This window comes from Heptranchias perlo, chromosome 10, assembly GCF_035084215.1.
Source record: "Heptranchias perlo isolate sHepPer1 chromosome 10, sHepPer1.hap1, whole genome shotgun sequence".
NCBI lineage: Eukaryota > Metazoa > Chordata > Chondrichthyes > Hexanchiformes > Hexanchidae > Heptranchias > Heptranchias perlo.
Window position 1 is genome coordinate 86,407,902 of NC_090334.1, and position 21,185 is coordinate 86,429,086.

At 47.0% G+C, this 21,185-nt stretch overlaps 1 protein-coding gene across 7 annotated transcripts in view; it reads right to left on the bottom strand.

Annotated features, from left to right (window-relative positions):
• The window catches only part of syne3 (spectrin repeat containing, nuclear envelope family member 3), a 207,420-nt gene that overhangs the window by 60,296 nt on the left and 125,939 nt on the right, over positions 1–21,185 (bottom strand). For 6 of the 7 annotated variants that reach the window (XM_067992140.1, XM_067992141.1, XM_067992139.1 and 3 more), the window contains exon 13: positions 14,384–14,533. The exons of the other annotated variant lie outside the window; for it this stretch is intronic. In XM_067992140.1, coding sequence (XP_067848241.1) covers positions 14,384–14,533 — 150 coding nt within the window. The remainder of the gene's footprint in view (positions 1–14,383; positions 14,534–21,185) is intronic. 7 annotated transcript variants of the gene reach the window in all.

The following is a 21,185-nucleotide window of genomic DNA, read 5'->3' on the forward strand; positions in this document are numbered from 1 at the left end:
TGGCTCAAAGAAGGGCAGGACTGGGTACAAAATATTCCTAGATACAAGGTGTTCAGGAAAGATAGGAGGCGGTGGTGGCAGTATTGATTAAGGAGAATATTGCAGTGCTGGAGAGAGAGGATGTCCTGGAGGGGTCAAGGACAGAATCTATTTGGTTAGAGTTAAGAAACAGTAGAGGTGCCATTACACTACTGGGTGTATTCTATAGGCCAACTCGTAGAGGAACAAATTTGCAGGGAAATTACAGAGAGCTGCAAAAGCCTTAGAGTAGTGATAACGGGGTACTTCAATTATCCTAATATAGACTGGGATAACAATAATAATAAGGGTAAAGAGGGGGAGGAATTTTTGAAGTGTGTTCAGGAGAACTTTCTTGACCAGTATGTTTCCAGCCCAACGAGGAAGGAGGCATTGCTGGATTTGGTTCTCGGGAACGAGGCGGGCCAAGTGGAGCAAGTGTCAGTGGAGGATCATTTAGGGAACAGCGATCATAGTATCATAAAGCTATGGAAAAAGATGTGGGCCACTCTACAGTAAAAATACTCAATTGGAGGAGAGCCAATTTCAGTGGGATGACAACTGATCTGGCCCGGGTAAACGGGAATCAAAGATTGGCAGGCAAAACAGTAATTGAACAATGGGCGGCCTTTAAAGAGGAGATGATTTTGGTACAGTCTAGGTACATTCCCACGAGGGAGAAAGGTAGGGCAACTAAAGCCACAGCTCTCTGGATGACTTAAGAGATAGGGAGTAAGATGAAATGGAAAAAAGGGGTGTATGACAGATGTCAGGTTAATAACACAAGTGAGAACCAGGCTGAATATAGAAAGGGGAAGTGAAAAAGGAAATAAGAGGGGCAAAGAAAGAATATGAGAATAGACTGGCGGCCAACATAAAAGGGAATCCAAAAGTCTTCTACGGGCAGGTAAACAGCAAACGGGTAGTAAGAGGAGGGGTGGGGCTGATTAGGAACTAAAAAGGAGATCTACTCATGGAGGCAGAGGGCATGGCTGAGGTACTAAATGAGTACTTTGCATCTGTCTTTACCAAGGAAGAAGATGCTGCCAGAGTCTCAGTAAAGGAAGATATCGATGAGATACTGGATGGGCTAAAAACTGATAAAGGGGAGGTACTGGAAAGGCTAGCTGTACTTAAAGTAGATAAATCACCCGGTCCGGATGGGATGCATCCTAGGTTGCGGAGGGAAGTAAGGGTGGAAATTGCGGAGGTACTGGGCATAATCTTCCAAACATCCTTAGATACGGGGGTGGTGCCAGAGAACTGGAGAATTGAGAATGTTACACTCTTGTTCAAAAAAGGGTGTAAGGATAAACCCAGCAACTACAGACCAGTCAGTTTAACCTTGGTGGTGGTGAAACTTTTAGAAACAATAATCCGGGACAGAATTAATAGTCAGTTGGACAAGTGTGGATTAATTAGGGAAAGCCAGCACGGATTTGTAAAAGGCAAATCGTGTTTAATGAACTTGACAGAATTTTTTGATGCGGTAACAGAGAGGGTAGGTGAGGGCAATGCAGTTGATGTGGTGTATATGGACTTTCAGAAGGCATTTGAAACAGTGCCGCACAGTAGGCTTGTTATCAAGATTGAAGCCCATGGAATAGGGGGGCAGTAGCAGCATGGATACAGAATTGGCTAAGTAACAGGAAACAGAGAGTAGTGGTGAACGGTTGTTTTTCGGACTGGAGGGAGGTGTACAGTGGTGTTCCCCAGGGGTCAGTGCTGGGACCACTTCTTTTCTTGATATATATTAATGACTTGGACTTGGGTGTACAGGGCACAATTTCAAAATTTGCAGATGACACAAAACTTGGAAGGGTAGTAAACAGTAAGGAGGATAGTGATAGACTTCAAGAGGATATAGACAGGCTGGTGGCATGGGCCGACACGTGGCAGATGAAATTTAACACAGAAAAATGTGAGGTGATACATTTGGTAGGAAGAATGAGAAGAGGCAATATAAATAAGAGGGCACAATACTAAAAGGGGTACAGGAACAGAGGGATCTGGGGGTATATGTACACAAATTGTTGAAGGTGGCAGGGCAGGTTGAGAAAGTGGTTAAAAAAGCATATGGGATCCTGGGCTTTATAAATAGAGGCATAGAGTACAAAAGCAAGGAAGTCATGATGAAACTTTATAAAGTACTGGTCGGCCACAACTGGAGTATTGTGTCCAGTTCTGGGCACCGCACTTTAGGAAGGATGTGAAGGCCTTAGAGAGGGTGCAGAAGAGATTTACCAGAATGGTTCCAGGGATGGGGGACTTCAGTTTTGAGAATAGACTGGAAAAGCTGGGGTTGTTCTCCTTAGAGCAGAGGTTGAGAAAAGATTTGACAGAGGTGTATAAAATTATGAGGGGCCTAGACAGAGTAAATAAAGAAGAACTGTTCCCACTGGCGGAAAAGTCGCGAACGAGAAGACACAGATTTAAGATGATCGGCAAAAGAACCAAAGGCAACATGAGGAAAAATTTTTTTTATGCAGCGAGTGGTTATGATCTGGAATGCACTGCCTGAAAGGGTGGTGGAAGCAGGGTCAACTGTGGCTTTCAAAAGGAATTAGATAGGTACCTGAAGGAGAAATATTTGCAGGGCTACGGGGAAAGAGCGGGGGAGTGGGACTCGCTGGATTGCTCTTGCAGAGAGCTGGCGCAGGCTCGATGGGCCAAATTTGTTGGACTATAACTTGGTGTTGTAAAATTGTTTACAATTGTACAACTGCAGCAAGACTTCCTTACTCTTGCACTGCAACCCGCTTGCAATAAAGGCCAACATGCCATTTGCCTTCCTAACTGCTTACTGTACCTGCATGTTACCATCCGAACACCAACATTTAATAGTTTCTTACCATTTAATCAACACTCTGTTTTTCTATTCTTCCTATCAAAGTGAATAACCTCTCATTTCCCCACATTATATATCATCTGCCACCTTCTTGCCCAGTCATCTAACCTATCTATATCTCTTTGCAGACTATTTTGTCCTGCTCACAGCTTACTTTCCCACCTAGCATTGTATCGTCAGCAAACGTGGATACATTACATATGGTCCCTTCATCTTTTTTTAATTCATTCATGGGATGTGGGCGTTGCTGGCAAGGCCACCATTTATTCCCCATCCCTAATTGCCCTTGAGAAGGTGGTGGTGAGCCGCCTTCTTGAACTGCTGCAGTCCGTGTGGTGACGGTTCTCCCACAGTGCTGTTAAGAAGGGAGTTCCAGGATTTTGACCCAGCGACGATAAAGGAACGGCGATATATTTCCAAGTCAGGATGGTGTGTGACTTGGAGGGGAACGTGCAGGTGGCGTTCTCATGCGCCTGCTGCCCTTGACTTTCTTGGTGGTAGAGGTCACGGGTTTGGGAGGTGCTGTTGAAGAAGCCTTGGCGAGTTGCTGCAGTGCATCCTGTGGATGGTACACACTGCAGCCACAGTGCGCTGGTGGTGGAGGGAGTGAATGTTTAGGGTGGTGGATGGGGTGCCAATCAAGTGGGCTGCTTTGTCCCGGATGGTGTTGAGCTTCTTGAGTGTTGTTGGAGCTGCACTCATCCAGGCAAGTGGAGAGTATTCCATCACACTCCTGACTTGTGCCTTGTAGATGGTGGAAAGGCTTTGGGGAGTCAGGAGGGGAGTCATTCGCCACAGAATACCCAGCCTCTGGCCTGCTCTTGTAGCCGCAGTATTTATGTGGCTGGTCCAGTTTAGTTTCTGGTCAATGGTGACCCCCAGGATGTTGAGGGTGCGGGATTCGGCAATGCTAATGCCACTGAATGGGAGATGGTTAGACTCTATCTTGTTGGAGATGGTCATTGCCTGGCAGTTGTGTGGCGCGAATGTTACTTGCCACTTATCAGCCCAAGCCTTGATGTTGTCCAGGTCTTACTACATGCGGGCACGGACTGCTTCATTATCTGAGGGGTTGCGAATAGAACTGACACTATGCAATCATCAGCGAACATCCCCACTTCTGAACTTATGATGGAGGGAAGGTCATTGGTAAAGCAGCTGATTATGGTTGGGCCTAGGACACTGCCTTAAGAAACTCCTGCAATTATGTCCTGGGGCTGAGATGATTGGCCTCCAACAACCATTACCATCTTCCTTTGTGCTGGATATGCCAGCCACTGGAGAGTTTTCCCCGATTCCCATTGACTTCAATTTTACTAAGGCTCCTTGATGCGACACTCGGTCAAATGCTGCCTTGATATCAAGGGAGTTACTCTCACCTCACCTCTGGAATTCAGCTCCTTTGTCCATATTTGGACCAAGGCTGTAATGAGGTCTGGAGCCGAGTGGTCCTGGAGGAACCCAAACTGAGCATCGGTGGGCAGGTTATTGGTGAGTAAGTGCCGCTTGATAGCACTGTCGACGACACCTTCCATCACTTTGCTGATGATTGAGAGTAGAATGATGGGGCGGTAATTGGCTGGATTGGATTTGTCCTGCTTTTTGTGGACAGGACATACCTGGGCAATTTTCCACATTGTCGGATAAATGCCAGTGTTGTAGCTGTACTGGACATCTAAGACATTATTATCGATTGTAAATAGCTGAGGTCCAAGCACTGATCCTTGTAGCACCCCACTAGTTGCAGCCTGTCAACCTGAAAATGACCCGTTTACTCCTACACTCTGTTTTCTGTGCATTAACCAATCCTCTATCCATGCTAATATATTACCCCCAATCCCATGAGCCCTTATCTTGTGTACAACATTTCATGTGGCACCTGATCAAATGCCTTTTGAAAGTCCAAATATACTACATCCACTGATTTCCCCTTATCTACCCTGCTAGTTACATCCCCAAAAAACTCGAATAAATGGAAATTGTCAAACACCATTTCCCTTTCATAAAACCATGTTGACTCTGCCGAATCATATTATGATTTTCTAAGTGCCCTGTTACCACATCCTTAATAATGGATTCCAGCATTTTCCTGACAACTGATGTCAGGCTAACTGGCCTGTAGTTCCCTGTTTTCCCTCTCCCATCTTTCTTGAATAGCGGGGTTACATTTGCTATCTTCCAATCCACTGGGACCGTTCCAGAATCTAGGGAATTTTGGAAGATCAAAACCAATGCATCCACTATCTCTGCAGCCACCTCTTTTAGAACCCTCAGATGTAGGTCATCAGGCCCAGGGGATTTGTCGGCTTTTAGTCCCATTAGTTTCTCCAGTACTTGTTCTTTACTAATATTAATTACTTTAAGTTCCTCACTCTCATTACACCCTTGGTTCCCCACTATTTCTGGTATTTTTTTGTGTCTTCTACTGTGAAGACAGATACAAAATATTTGTTTAACGTCTTTGCCGTTTCCTTACTCTCCTCCATAATTTCTCCTGTCTCAGCCTCTAAGGGACCCATGTTTACTTTCGCTACTCTCTTCCTTTTTATATATTTGTAAAAGCTCTTACAATCTGTTCTTAGATTTCTTGCTAGTTTATTCTCATTTCCTATTTTCTCCCCGTATCAATTTTTTGGTCGTCCTTTGCTGGTTTCTAAAACTCTCCCAATCCTCAGGCTTACTATTCTTCTTGGCAACATTATAGGCCTCTTCTTTTAATCTAATACTATCCTTAACTTCTTTAGTTAGCCACGGATGGATCACTTTACCCATGGAGTTTTTATTTCTCAATGGAATGTGTATTCGTTGAGAATTATAAATTATTTCTTTAAATGTTCGCCATTGCTTATCTACCATCATATCTTTTAATCTAATTTCCCAATCTACCTTAGTCAACTCGCCCCTTATACCTATGTAATTGGCTTTGTTTAAGTTTAAGACTCTAGTTCATTAACTCACTCCCGCCTGCTTATTAACTCTCACTCCACCACACGGGTTCAGCTTCCCCGTGAAAACCTGTGACACCCAACTCTACCTCTGCAGCACTGCTTCCATAGTGTCAGACTGCTTGCCTGACATCAAGTCACCAAAGCAATAGGATTATAGGCTTTGGTATGACCTCATTTGGAATACTGTGTTGAATCATGATTGAGTTTGCATCCCCCTCTCAGGACGATCATTGTGACTATAGAGAAATTGCAGAGAAGGATAATACTCATCCTGTGATCACTAAGCTGTGATGGAAGTCTTGATACCTTGGGTTTGATGGAGAGATGGAGAGTTAGAGGGGATCTTATCTCGTTATTAAAAGCCACAGACATCACACATGTGCATAGTGATATTTTGAGATGATGGGAGTCAGGAAGAATCATACAAACTAAGGAAGTAGGGGATGAGATTGGATGTCCTGAAATTTTAATTCAGGATGACTGACCTGTGAAAGGGGAGGCAGTGAACATGGATTGTCTACAGTCCTTCAAGAAGGTATTAGATGGATTTCTGAAAAATGAAGTGATTGCGGCTTATGGAAGGCACGAATTAATAATTCTGGAAAATAACTCATGGGACTGAGAGCTCTGGGGCTCGTCCATGAGAGATCAGAAAAATTTTTTAAAAGCAAGGACTTAGTTGCCCTGAGAAGGCGAAGGCATGATGATGGTGATGGTGATGGCAATGGTGGCGATGATGGTGAGCTACCTTCTCCTTCAACTGCTCCAGTCCGTGCTTTCTCTTATCATTCTCCCAGGAGGTGTTGGGAATGGACAGTGATGCTTGGGGGTGAAATTAGCTGAAGGTGGTGAACACGTATCGGCCAGACAGTCTTTTCTCACATGGACACAAGCAAGTCACCGATGAGTCAAGGGAACATAGGAAGGTCATTGTGGTCCACCTGCTGATTTTGATTTGATTTGATTTATTCTGGGGATGTGGGCGTCACTTGAAAGGCCAGCATTTATTGCCCATCCCTCGTTAGAATCATAGAATCACAGAAAGGTTAAAGCACGGAAGGAGGCTACTCAACCCAACGAGTCCGTGCCAGCTCTATGCAAGAGCAATCCAGCTGGCCCCACTCCCCCGCCCTATCCCCGTAGCCCAGCAATTTTTTTCCTTTCAAGTACTTATCCAGTTCCCTTTTGAAGGCCATGATTGAATCTGCCTCCACCACCCTCTCGGGCAGTGCATTCCAGATCCTAACCACTCGCGCTGTAAAATAGTTTTTCCTCATGTCACCTTTGGTTCTTTTGCCAATCACCTTAAATCTATGTCCTCTGGTCCTTGACCCTTCCGCCAATGGGAAAAGTTTCTCTCTATCTATTCTGCCTAGACCCTTCATGATTTTGAATACCTCTATCAAATCTCCTCTCAACCTTCTCTGTTCCAAGGAAAACAACCCCAGCTTCTCCAGTCTATCCATGTAACTAAAGTCCCTCATCCCGGGAATCATTCCAGTAAATCTCTTCTGCGCCCTCTCTAAGGCCTTCACATCTTTCCTGAAGTGCGGTGCCCAGAGCTGGACACAATACTCCAGTTGTGGCCGAACCAGTGTTTTATAAAGGTTCATCATTACTTCCATACTTTTGTACTCTGTGCCACTATTTATAAAGCTCAGGATCCCGTATGGTTTTTTAACCACTTTCTCAACCTGCCCTGCCACCCTTAACAATTTGTGCACATATGTCCCCAGATCTCTCTGCTCCTGTACTCCTTTTAGAGTTGTGCCCTCTAGTTTATATTGCCTCTCCCCATTCTTGTATCACTTCGCATTTCTCTGTGTTAAATTTCATCTGCCATGTCATCAGCCTGTTTATATCCTCTTGAAGTCTATCACTATCCTCCTCACTATTTACCACCCTTCCAAGTTTTGAGTCATCTGCAAATTTTGAAATTGTGCCCTGTATACCCAAGTCATTAATATATATCAAGAAAAGCAGTGGTCCCAGCACTGACCCCTGGGGAACACCACTGTACAAAAACAACCGTTCACCACTACTCTCTGTTTCCTGTCCCTTAGCCAATTCTGTATCCATGTTGCTACTGCTCCATTTATTCCATGGGCTGCAATCTTGATGATGAGCCTACCCTGTGGCACTTTTATCAAACGCTTTTTGAAAGCCCATATAAACCACATCAACTGCATTGCCCTCACCTACCCTCTCTGTTACCTCATCAAAAAACTCGATCAGGTTAGTTAAACACGATTTGCCTTTAACAAATCCGTGCTGGCTTTCCCTAATCAATCCACACTTGTCCAAGTGACTGCAAATTCAGTCCCGGATTATCGTTTCTAAAAGTTTCCCCACCACTGAGGTTAAACTGACTGGCCTATAGTTGCTGGGTTTATCCTTACACCCTTTTTTGAACAAGAGTGTAGTGGTGAATGGTTGTTTTTCGAACTGGAGGGAGGTGTACAGTGCTGTTAGGAAGGGAGTTCCAGGATTTTGACCCAGTGACGATGAAGGAACGGCCGATATATTTCCAAGTCAGGATGGTGTGTGACTTAGAGGCAAACATGCAGGTGATGGTGTTCCCATGCGCCTGCTACCCTTGTCCTTCTAGGTGATGGAGGTCACGGGTTTGGGAGGTGCTGTCGAAGAAGCCTTGGTGAGTTGATGCAGTGCATCCTGTGGATGGTACACACTGCAGCCACAGTGCACCGGTGGTGGAGGGAGTGAATGTTTAGGGTGGTGGATGGGGTGTCAATCAAGCGGGCTGCTTTGTCCTGGATGGTGTCGAGCTTCTTGAGTGTTGTTGCAACTGCACCCATCCAGGCAAGTGGACAGTATTCGATCACACTCCTGACTTGTGCCTTGTAAGTGGTAGAGAGGCTTTGAGGAGTAAGGAGGCGAATCACTCGGTTGAGAGTATCCAGCTTCTGACCTGCTCTTGTAGCCATGGCATTTATGTGGCTGGTCCAGTTGGGTTTCTGGTCAACGGTGACCCCCAGGATGTTGATGGTGGGGATTCGGCGATGGTAATGCCATTGACTGTCAAAGGGAGGTGGTTAGACTCTCTCTTGTTGGGGATGGTCATTGCCTGGCACGTGTGGCCAAAGTGTTGGTATCAGCTGGTCCAATTCAGCTTCTGGTCAGTGGTGATATTGATGGTGTGGGCTCAACAATGGTTGCGCTGTTGGAGGATCAAGCAGGAGAGTAGGGAAAAACCGGGGAACTACAGGCCAGTGAGCCTAACATCAGTGGTAGGAAAATTATTGGAAAAAATTCTGAAGGACAAAATTAGTCTCCACTTGGAGAAGCAAGGATTAATCAGGGATAGTCAACATGGCTTTGTCAAGGGAAGATCATGTCTGACTAATTTGATTGAATTTTTTGAGGGGGTGACTAGGCGTGTGGATGAGGGTAACGCAGTGGATGTGGTATACATGGATTTCAGTAAGGCCTTCGATAAAGTCCCCCACAGGAGACTGGTCAAGAAGGTACGAGCCCATGGAATCCAGGGTGCCTTGGCACTTTGGATACAAAACTGGCTTAGTGGCACAAGGCAAAGGGTGATGGTCGAAGGTTGTTTTTGTGACTGGAAGCCTGTGGCCAGTGGGGTACCACAGGGATCGGTGCTGGGTCCCTTGCTGTTTGTGGTCTACATTAATGACTTGGATATGAATGTAAAAGGTATGATCAGTAAGTTCGCTGATGATACAAAAATTGGTAGGGTGGTAAATAGCGAGGAGGATAGCCTCAGTCTGCAGGACGATATCGATGGGTTGGTCAGATGGGCGGAACAGTGGCAAATGGAATTTAACCCGGAAAAGTGCGAGGTGATGCACTTTGGAGGGACTAACAAGGCAAGGGAATACACAATGAATGGGAGGACCCTAGGCAAGACAGAGGGTCAGAGGGATCTTGGTGTGCAAGTTCACAGATCCCTGAAGGCGGCGGAACAGGTAGATAAGGTGGTAAAGAAGGCATATGGGATACTTGCCTTTATTAGCCGAGGCATAGAATATAAGAGCAAGGAGGTTATGATGGAGCTGTATAAAACACTGGTTAGGCCACAGCTGGAGTACTGTGTGCAGTTCTGGTCGCCACACTACAGGAAGGATGTGATCGCTTTGGAGAGGGTGCAGAGGAGATTCACCAGGATGTTACCAGGGCTGGAGCGCTTCAGCTATGAAGAGAGACTGGGAAGATTGGGTTTGTTTTCCTTGGAGCAGAGGAGGCTGAGGGGGGACATGATTGAGGTGTACAAAATTATGAGGGGCACAGATAGGATGGATACTAAGGAGCTTTTTCCCTTCGTTGAGGGTTCTATAACAAGGGGACATAGATTCAAGGTAAAAGGCGGGAGGTTTAGAGGGGATTTGAGAAAGAACTTTTTCACCCAGAGGGTGGTTGGAGTCTGGAACTCACTGCCTGAAAGGGTTGTGGAGGCAGCTCACAACATTCAAGAAGCATTTGGATGAGCACTTGAAATGCCATAGCATACAAGGCTACGGACCAAATGCTGGAATATGGGATTAGAGTAGACAGGGCTGATGGCCGGCGCGGACACGATGGGCCGAAGGGCCTCTATCCGTGCTGTATAACTCTATGACTCTATGAGAGGCAGTTGGGTTTTCCCTTGCTGCAGATGGTCATTCCCTGGCATTTGCGTGGCCCAGATGTTAGCTGCCACTTATCGGCCCAAGTTTGGATGTTATCCAGGTTCTGCTGTAGGGTGGCACGGACTGTGCATAGCACATACTGCAGTGACAGTGGACTGGTGGTGAACAGGGTGGAGTCGTGAATGGAGCTGAATGCTCTGGAATTGTCAGTGAACAGCACTCCCACTGACCAAGAATGCTGCCTTGCGGAACTCCCGGGGCTGCAATTATCCATGTCAATGTTTTCCTCCAGACTCGACTACTCCAAAGTACTCCTTGGTGACTTACCGTCAACACCCGACATAAACCCCAACTTTTCCAAAACCGTGCCACACACATCCACCCGCACTGTCCAATCATCCATGTTCTCAATGACCTGTATCAGTCACCCAGTCCCACAGTGTATCAAAATCCTTCGCCTCGCCCCTCCATAATTCCACAATCACCTCCTGCCCCATTTTCCTTCCCAAACACTTCATTTCCGTGATTCTGGCCATCTGTGCAACCCCCTCCCTTTGCTCCTTCATTGGTGGCTAGGCCTTTAGCCACCTCAATTCTTACTCTCTGGACCTCCGTTCCTAATTTCTTCCAACTCACTTTCCATCTTTAAAAACCTCTCTCTGACCAAGCTTTTAGCCACCCCTGCCATTTTCTCTCTTCCTGGCTCGGTATCAAATTCTTCCCCGCAAAGATATTGGTCCCTGCCCTGTTGAGGTGCAACCTGTCCGGCTTGTATGGTCCCACCTCCCCCAGAACCGGTCCCAATGTCCCAGGAATCTAAAGCCTTCCCTTCTGCACCATCTCACCAGCCACACATTAATCTGCTCTATCCTCCTATTTCTGTCTCACCAGCGCGTGGCACCGGGAGTAATCTGGAGATTACTACCTTTGAGGAACTGCTTATTAATCTCTTCCCTAAAATCTGCCTGCGGGATCTCATCCCTCTTTGTACCTATGTTGTTGGTACCGATATGGACTATGACCTCTGGCTGTTCACCCTCCCCCCTCAGAATGTTCTGCAGCCGCTCAGTGACATCCTAGGCCCTGGCACCAGAGAGGTAACACACCATCCTGGAATCATATCTGCGGCCACAGAACTGCCTGTCTGCTCCCCTAACTATGGAATCCCCTATCACCATTGCTCTCCTGATCTTTCTCCTCCCCCCCACCCCCATACAGCTGAGCCATCCATGGTGTCGTGGTCTTCGCTCTGGCTGCACTCCCCAGAGGAACCATCGCCCTCACCAGCATTCAGAACAGAATACTGGTTAGAGAGTGAGATGCCCTCAGGAGACTCCTGCACTACCTGCCTGGTCCTCCTTGTCTGTCTGGCGGTCACCCAGTCCCTCTCTGCCTGCACTCTCTTAAACTGCGGAGTGACCACCTCCTGAAACGTGCTATCCACGTAGCTCTCAGCCTTGTGGATGCACCGCACTGACGCCAGCTGCGGCTCAAGCTCTGAAACCCGGAGCTGGAGCTGCTCCAGCTGACGCCAGTTTCTGCACGTGGTTGTCCAGGACACTAGAAGCGTACAGTTCTGGTCACCACATTACAGGAAAGATGTGATTGCACTAGACGGGGTACAGGGCCTATGTAGAGTGGATAGGAAGGACCTATTTCCCTTAGCAGAGGGGTCAGTGACCAGGGGGCATAGATTTAAAGTAACTGATAGAAGTATTAGAGGGGAGCTGAGGAGAAATGTTTTCACCCAGAGGTGGTGGGGGTCTGGAATTCATTGACTGAAAGGGTGGTAGAGGCAGAAACCCTCATCACACTTAAAAAGTACTTGGATGCGCACTTGAAGTGCTGTAACCTACAGGGCTACGGACTGAGAGCTGGAAAGTGGGATTAGGCTGGATAATTTTTCTTCGGCCGGCACAGACACGATGGGCCGAATGGCCCCCTTCTGTACCGTAACTTTCTATGATTCTATGGCATAGTATGTGCATTCAATGGGACTGAGGTGCCCTGTCATGCCTCTATTTATTAGACTACTAACTAAATTTACCAGAAATAAACTTAAGACTTATACTGAATCCCATAACATTATTTTCTGAAAGAAATCTACCTAATTTGCATTTGAATGAATCAATACTAATTGCTTCCCCTGTCTCCCTCGGGAGCCTGTTCCACAGACTGGGATCCCAATTCCCAATTCTTTTCAAATCCTCCTGTAGCTTATCCTGTTCAGCTTTGGAGTCTACCACCTCCATTAGGTTTGTATTAATCTGCAAATTTAGCCACTGTGCTTGCGACTCCTAGTTCCAGATTATTTATAAAGATATTAAACAAAAGAGGTCCCAAAACGGACGCCTGTGGGACCCGACTGGTAACATTTAGCAAGCCCTGTACCACCACCCTCTGGGTTCTCTCACTCAACCAATTACGTATCCAGTCAAATACTTCCACTGATTCCTACTTTCTCTATTTTCAATACCAGCCTTTCTAGTGGAACCGTATCAAAGTCCTTACTGAAATCCAATTAACCACACCCACTGCCGTACCCCTATCAAACTCTTATCACACCCTCAAAGAAAAGCAGTAAGTTAAATTGGCAGAACCTCCCCCTCATGAATCCATATTGGCAATCTTTTATGGTTTTATCTCTATCCAGATGCTCCATGAACTTGTCTTTAATGAGAGTTTCCATAACTTTACCCACAATGGATGGCAAACTCACCAGTCTGTAGTTTCGCGGGTCACTTTTGCTACCTTTTTTAAAAATAGGAGTAACATCTGCCTTTATCCAGTCCCAAGGCACCTCTCCAGTATTCAGTGATTTCTGGAAGATTTGTGCCAGAGTTCTTGCAATTTTCTCCTTTATTTCCTTAAGAATCACCGGATGCATCTTATCTGGTCCCTGGGATTTATTCACCTTCGGTTTGCACAGCTGTTCGAAAACTATGCTGGCAGTAATGTGAATAGTCTCACATCTCATCTCTGCAACACCCTCGAGTTCCCATTCCAGATGAAATAAGTTGCCTGTCTCCTCCTTGGTAAAAACTTCGGCAAAAAACTTATTTAGCACTTTTGCAGCCATGTAATATCAGTTGTCATGCTCACCCGATCCCACTTTCAGTGGTCCCACTCCAACCCTTGTTATTTTTTTTATTACACGATATTATCTTGGCTGTTGTATCTTAAATCACATTCAATCCCAACTCCCCATAACTTTGAAACTGTCCATTCTTGTTGTGTGATCTTGATAAGCTACCTTAGGTATACCTTATGATCTCACTTCAGTCTTCAGAAAATGTCAGCCGTGGCTCAATGGTAGCACTCTTGCCTGAGTCAGCAGGTCGTGGGTTCAAGTCCCACTCCAGAGACTGGAGCACAGAATCCAGGCTGCACTGTCGGAGCGGCAGTGCTGAGGGAGCGCTGCACTGTCGGAGCGGCAGTGCTGAGGGAGCGCTGCACTGTCGGAGCGGCAGTGCTGAGGGAGCGCTGCACTGTCGGAGCGGCAGTGCTGAGGGAGCGCTGCACTGTCGGAGCGGCAGTGCTGAGGGAGCGCTGCACTGTCGGAGCCGCAGTGCTGAGGGAGCGCTGCACTGTCGGAGCGGCAGTGCTGAGGGAGCGCTGCACTGTCGGAGCGGCAGTGCTGAGGGAGCGCTGCACTGTCGGAGCCGCAGTGCTGAGGGAGCGCTGCACTGTCGGAGCGGCAGTGCTGAGGGAGCGCTGCACTGTCGGAGCCGCAGTGCTGAGGGAGCGCTGCACTGTCGGAGCGGCAGTATTGTTCTTTGGTAACATAGAATCTTGCACTGCTCCGGATCATGGTTTGGTAATGTCGTATTGCAGCGCTCCTTGACAGCGCAGTGGGGATTTGCCCTTCAGTAATTGATAATACCAAATGCTGCTTAGTCACTCACATATCCAGTCCAGGTTAACAAGCTGCCAACCCAACAATCTGAAATTTCACTTACCTTCAGGCCTTGCTTTCTGCTTTTTCTCTCTCTGCTGCTTCTGGGACTTTTGGCAGCTAAAATATTTGTCAGTTTCCGATCTTCAGTTTTTAGCCACTCTTCAAACTTCTTCATTAACAACTTGTGATCAGTGGGACTTCGATTAATCATCTGTCAGAGAGTAAACTGGACTTTGACAAATCTGATTCATATGAGAATTACAAAGCATTGTGAAGAGAGTGGAGCAGTAATCTTTTCTGTTTAATGGATGTGTTAAAGGCAAATCATGTTTAACTAACCTGATCGAGTTTTTTGATGAGGTAACAGAGAGGGTGGGTGAGGGCAATGCAGTTGATGTGGTGTATATGGACTTTCAAAAGGCATTTGATGAAGTGCCGCATGGTAGGCTTATCATGAAGATTGCGGCCCATGGAATAAAGGGGGCAGTAGCAACATGGATACAGAATTGGTTAAGGGAAGGAAACAGACAATAGTGGTGAATGGTTGTATTTCAGACTGGAGGGAGGTGTACAGTGGTGTTCCCCAGGGGTCAGTGCTGGGACCACTGCTTTTCTTGATATATATTAATGACTTGGACTTGGGTGTACAGGGCTAAAATTTCAAAAGTCGCAGATGACACAAAACTTGGAAGGGTAGTAAACAGTGAGGAGGATAGTGATAGACTTCAAGAGGATATAGACAGGCTGGTGGAATGGCATGAAGTACGAGGAGAGGCAATATAAACTAGAGGGCACAAGTCTAAAAGGGATACAGGAACAGAGATCTGTGGGTTTATGTGCACAGGTCGTTGAAAGTGGTAGGGCAGGTTGAGAAAGTGGTTTAAAAACCATACGGAATCCTGGGATTTATATATTGAGGCATAAAGTACAAAAGCAAGGAAGTCATGATGAACCTTTATAAAACACTGGTTCGACCACAACTGGAGGATATTGTGTCCAGTTCTGGGCACCGCACTTCAGGAAAGATGTGAAGGCCTTAGAGAGGGTGCAGAAGAGATTTACTAGAATGATTCCAGGGATGAGGGACTTCAGTTACATGAATAGACTGGAGAAGCTGGGATTGTTCTCCTTGGAACAGAAAAGGTTGCGAGGAGATTTGATCGAGGTATTCAAAATCATGAAGGGTCTAGACAGAGTAGATAGAGAGAAACTGCTCCCATTGGTGGAAGGGTCAAGGACCAGAGTACATAGATTTAAGGTGATTGACAAAGAACCAAAGGCGACATGAGGAAAAACTTTTTTTACACAGCGAGTGGTTAGGATCTGGAATGCACTGCCCGAGGAGGTGGTGGAGGCAGATTCAATCAAGGCCTTCAAAAGGGAATTGGATAAGTACTTTAAAGGAAAAAAATTGCAGGGCTACGGGGAAAGGGCGGGGGAGTGGGACTAGCTGGATTGCTCTTGCATGGAGCCAGCGTGGACTCAATGGGCCGAATGGCCTCCTTCCGTGCTGTAACCTTTCTATGATTCCCCCTCACAGCCATCACTTCTTATATCCCTTCACACCATCCTCTCACTCACTCCCATGTCTCTTCCCCTCCTCTTCACCCCCCCCACCCTCGACTCCCTTCATCCCATCTCCTCTCAAACCCTCCTGCCATCCCTTCAATCTATTGTCCCTCATAACATTATTGTTGCTAATTTACATCAATAACTCGGATTCAAAAATTTGATCAAATTTGCAGCTGATTCTAAAGTCTGGGACAATGGAATTGAAGGAGGCAGTCCAGCAACTACAGAATGAGCTGAACAAAGTGTGTGAGTGGACTGAACAATGGCAGATTAAACTTATTGCAGACTCGTGTGAAGTACTGCACACAGGAAGGAAAAACATCCAACACACGTGCTCATTGAATGATGCTGAAATAGCTGAAGACAAGGTTGAAGGAGACCAAGGAGTCGCAGCAGATTCAATGTTCGACATGTCCAACCAATGCAAAACAGCATTGGACACCGCCCACAGAATGTTGCACTACAGCCAATGCATATCTGCATTCCACTCAGTCAGCAGAATGTTGCACTATAGGCAATTGTAAACTACTATTCAGATTGAACTATACAGGGTTCTGGTCAGACAGCACCTTGAGCACTGTGTCCAGTTTTGGTCACTGAGAAATGAGAGAGACATTGTGTGCTGGAGCAGGGCAGAGAGGAGCCATGAGGCTGATGTCCAGTGTCAGGAATCTGAGTTGAGTAAATATTGGAGAGACAGGGGCTTTGAATAAGATGGGCTCAATGGCTGCCATTCATCCACAAGAACCGTGTGAAATAGGATGTGCAAAAGGGACTCACCACTGTGCACTATTTTAGGAGTACTGTGCACTGTAAATATTCTGTACATTCAGTTCCTTCTACTCACTGCTGCACTGTAAACATTCTGTACATTGAGTAGAATGGGCCTATACTCCCTGGAGTTTAGGAGAATGAGAGGTGACCTCTTTGAAACATGCAAGATTCTGAGGGGGCTTGACAGTGCAAATGCTGAGAGGCTGTTTTCCCTGGCTGGAGAGTCTCAGGATAAGGGGTTGGCCATTTAAGACTGAGATGAGGAGGAATTTTTTCATACGAATTGAGAGCAGCAGTAGGCCATTCGACCCCTCGAGCCTGTTCTGCCATTTGATAAGATCATGGCTGATCTGATTGTGACCTCAACCCTACTTTCCTGTCAACCAACTATAACCTTTGACTCCCTTGTTAATCAGGAATCTATCTAACTCAGCCTTAAAAATATTCAATGACCCTGCCTCCACCGCTCTCTGGGGAAGGGAGTTCCACAGACTCACAACCCTCAGAGAAAAAATTTATCCTCATCTCCGTCTTAAATGGGAGACCCCTTATTTTTAAACTGTGGCCCCTAGTTCTAGTCTCTCCCACAAGGGGAAACATCCTCTCCTGACTCGTCTCTGGGACTGCGGTGACCACTAGAAGCTAGTGGAAAAGCGCAGAGGGAATTCTGTAGACCACAGCAGATGGCGTGGTCAGCAGGATCTCCAGGTCAAAGACTGAGGGGCAAACACCAGGGTGAGTAGCCTTTTGAGACCTACTTATCTGAGGTGTACTCCACCGGTCAGAGACTAAACAGGGAGATCAGAACAGAGCGAGTCGCGGCAAGAGTCCATGCAAAAGGCAGTGGGTGGACGCACTCACTAGGCGCAAGAGAGATGCCAGGATCGGGTATATAACCGAGGGAGTTGGGTCATATACGCTGAACACAATAGCTACCCAAGGGGCAGCAAACCCCGAAAAGGGGGGAAGGGAGAGCATGGCCCAACACGTGGGCGCGAAATATAAAAAGACAGAGGGATAAGATGAAAAAGCGAGGATGGGACCCTGAATGGTCACCGCAACATGAGAGTTTTTGGAGTAGGTGGGGGGCAAGAAAGGAAAAGGAAGATGCCAGTAAAATAATAGTGTGTTGTGAATATGAACAAAAAGCGAAAGCCCTAGACGAGGCTTACGCAGAAATAGGGAAAGGAAAGGAGAAAAGGCGAGAGCTAGAACAAAAACTGAAAGATCTAACAACTAAGGATAAAGAGCAGAAGGCAAAAATACAGGGGTTGGAAAACCGACTGAAGATGATCCAGGGAGAAAAGGCGAGAACCAAAGTGGCCGTAAAGAGGGGAAGGTTTAACGTTAACCCCAACTCATGGTGGTGGGGGGGGCAGAGAAGAACAGCAGGAGGTAGGGCCACAACCCTCGGCCAATCCAGGGTCAGGACCATTGGCACTGCCCGCCGAGGGTGAACCCGCCCCAATGGCCCCGATACACATAAGGTATTACCCGGCAGCTGTGGACTCGGATGGAAAGGAGATCACCCCAGCAGCGGCGAGGGAACATTATGTTCCGTTCACCCCTTTAGAGAAGGAACATGTCTTGGACAAATTGGGGTTATTACAACCCAATTGCTTTCACGTGGACTTCTGGTTGAAGCTTGAGAGGGCGGCAGAGCTGCATTCAATGGGAAAATGGGATATATACGGGATAATAAGAGGGAAACTAACTCTAGGACAGTGGAAAAGCCTGGGAGGATATTTTAAATCCGAAGAGTGGGTGAAGGAAGCGGGAAATACTAGGAAACAGAAATTTGAAAGGTTTAAGAGAGATGTGCAGCGTGTCCTTGGAGACCCTCCGTGCAACTGGGCCGTTTGGTTGGGGTAAAACAGAAACTGGGAGAGACGGTAGCGGAGTACGCAGAGCATAAGTGGACGGCCTATCAGGAACATAGTGGAAAGGACGACCCAAGGAAAGATGAGCCTGCCCTAGCACAAATGCTAAAGGAAGGGCTGGGCCCAAAACACCAGGAAGCACTGTAGTTGGAAGTAGGCGGAGGAGATGACTGGACAACAGTAATAAGATCGGGAACCCAGGTAGAGAATTTATAACAGTCAAAGGGTAAAGCCAAGGTGGCGGGAGTCCAGGGAGAACAGGGAGGAAAACCGAAGGGTAAGGATACAGGAGGACCAGGAACCCTCACATGCTATAACTGTGGGAAAAGGGACACTTTGCCCGGGACTGTAAGGGGCAAAGGAAGACATGTTCCAATTGCAGGAAATCAGGACATGAATCAAGTAATTGCTGTAGCAGGGGAGGGGGATGAGAAGGACAGGGATCCCAGCCAAAGTAGGACAGGGGAGACCGAGGACAAGGGAGTGTTTAGACTTGGGAGGAACTTTTGGAACTCCTGGAGAACGCTCCCGCTCGGGATCACAAAGGGAGCGAATGTACACAGAAGTGTCATTAGGGGGCCGGTGGCACAACTTTCTTGTGGACACAGGAGCTGAAATTTCAGCCAGAAATTACGGAACTGTACCTGACTAATCATACATTGGAGGTACAGGGAAAAGGAGGAAGCAGTTTAATGGCATACAGAACTGAGAACATGCTAATAGAGGTAGCAGGGCGAATGATACCAGAACACCTTTGGTATTGTGAAAGTACGGAAGGGAATGTGTTGGGAATGGATCTGTTGGGTGAACTAGGAGCCGTCATCCATACAGGGAAGCGAGAGGTACAGTGGCATGGGGATAACGGAGATAGAAGATGATTAGGACAACAATGCTCAGGAAACCACGTGCGTGCGTAGCAGCACAGGATAAGATAGAGGTGGATTGGAGTAAAGAAGGGGCATTGGGAATAATATATCAAAGTATCCCCAGAGTGTGGGCACGACATAAGCAAGACTGCGAGTTGATAACGTTCGAGCCCGTAGTAATAGCAGGAAGGGGACACTGACCTGTAAGACAAGACCCCATTAGAAAGAAAGCAGAAGTAGCCATGAGAAGAATAGTGGCCTAATTAGAAAAGGGGGGGTTGTCAGGAATTTAGTGTCTCACACCAACTCACCCATGCTACCGATAAAGAAGCCGGATGGGAGCTGGAGGTTGACCATTGACTACTGACACCTAAACATGGTAGTGGGAAAATCACATGCCATAGTGGCAGACCCGACCACCGTGTGGCAAGGAGTGGGACCACAGCACAGAATATTTACCGTGCTGGATATAGCCAACGGGTTTTGGGCTATTCCTCTAGCGGAAGAGAGTCAGGAGATGTTTGCCTTTACACTGGACGACTGACAATATACATGGACAAGGATACCACAAGGGTTCTACAACAGTCCAACAATATTCCATAAGTGCATGAGTGACATTGTTAAGAACGTTGACTTGACGCCATACAACAGCACTTTAGTGCAGGAGGTAGATTACTTGCTGGTAGCATTGGGAGACACAGGGAATCATGAAAGAGCCGTGATAACGGGTGTTTCAAGCGCTAGAGAAGGGGGAAGTTAAAGTGAACCCGAAGAAGGCACAATCAGGAAAGGAACGGGTACAGTTCCTGGGACATGCAGTCACACAATGGAAAAGGGAATTGACTGAAGACCGGAGGCATTCAGGACACTGGCTGCCCGACTAATGTGAGAGGGGCAAGACAAGTGTTAGCTCCTGCTGTAGTTGAATAGTCCTTTGTGGAGGATTATGCAAGAGTAAGCGAACCCATCCAGAGATTAGTAAAAGGAGGGAGGGGACCACTGGAAACCACAGAATGGGGACCTGAGCAAGAAGTTGGCTTACAGGAAGTTGAAAGAGGCTTTGATTACCGCCCCAGCATTGGGAGTAAGGACCAGGAGAAGACCTTTGTATTACAATGTGCAGAGGGAAAGGAGACATACAATGCAGTCCTGACCCAGAGGCCGGTAGCATACAACTCAAAGAAGACAGATCCTGTAGTGATGGGGTATAGCCCATGTGAAAGGGCACTAGACTGCGCAGCGTGGGCCGTAAGGGTTAGCGAGCCCATAATACGAAGTGGAAAGACTGAGCTGTGGACTAGACATACCATGGTAAAACTGCTAAACGAAGGGAAGTTAGGGGGGGTGTCAAATGCGAGAAGGAGTAAGTGGGAGATAGTTTTGCTACCCCCAGACAGATCCCTGATAATTAAGAGAGTGGAGAGGGATAACCCAGCCGAAGGGATGGGAATTGAAGGAAAACTTCAGTGTCACCTGGGAAGAGATGGGGAGGAAGAATGGAGTGTCAGAGACACCCCGTTGACAGGAGAAGATGTGATAGACTTATTTGTAGGTGGATTCCGGAGATTTGATAGTGGAAAGTACCGGACGGGCTGGGCGGTAGTAGACCAAGATGGGACCCAAGTAAGAATGGGAAGACTATGGGGAAAAGGGTCGGCCCAGCAAGCCAAACTGACAGCCTTATTGGAGGCAATCCTATGGGGCAAGAACAAGAGGGTAAATATTTATAAAGATAGCAGGTACGCCTGGGGAGCATGTGTGGACTATGCCC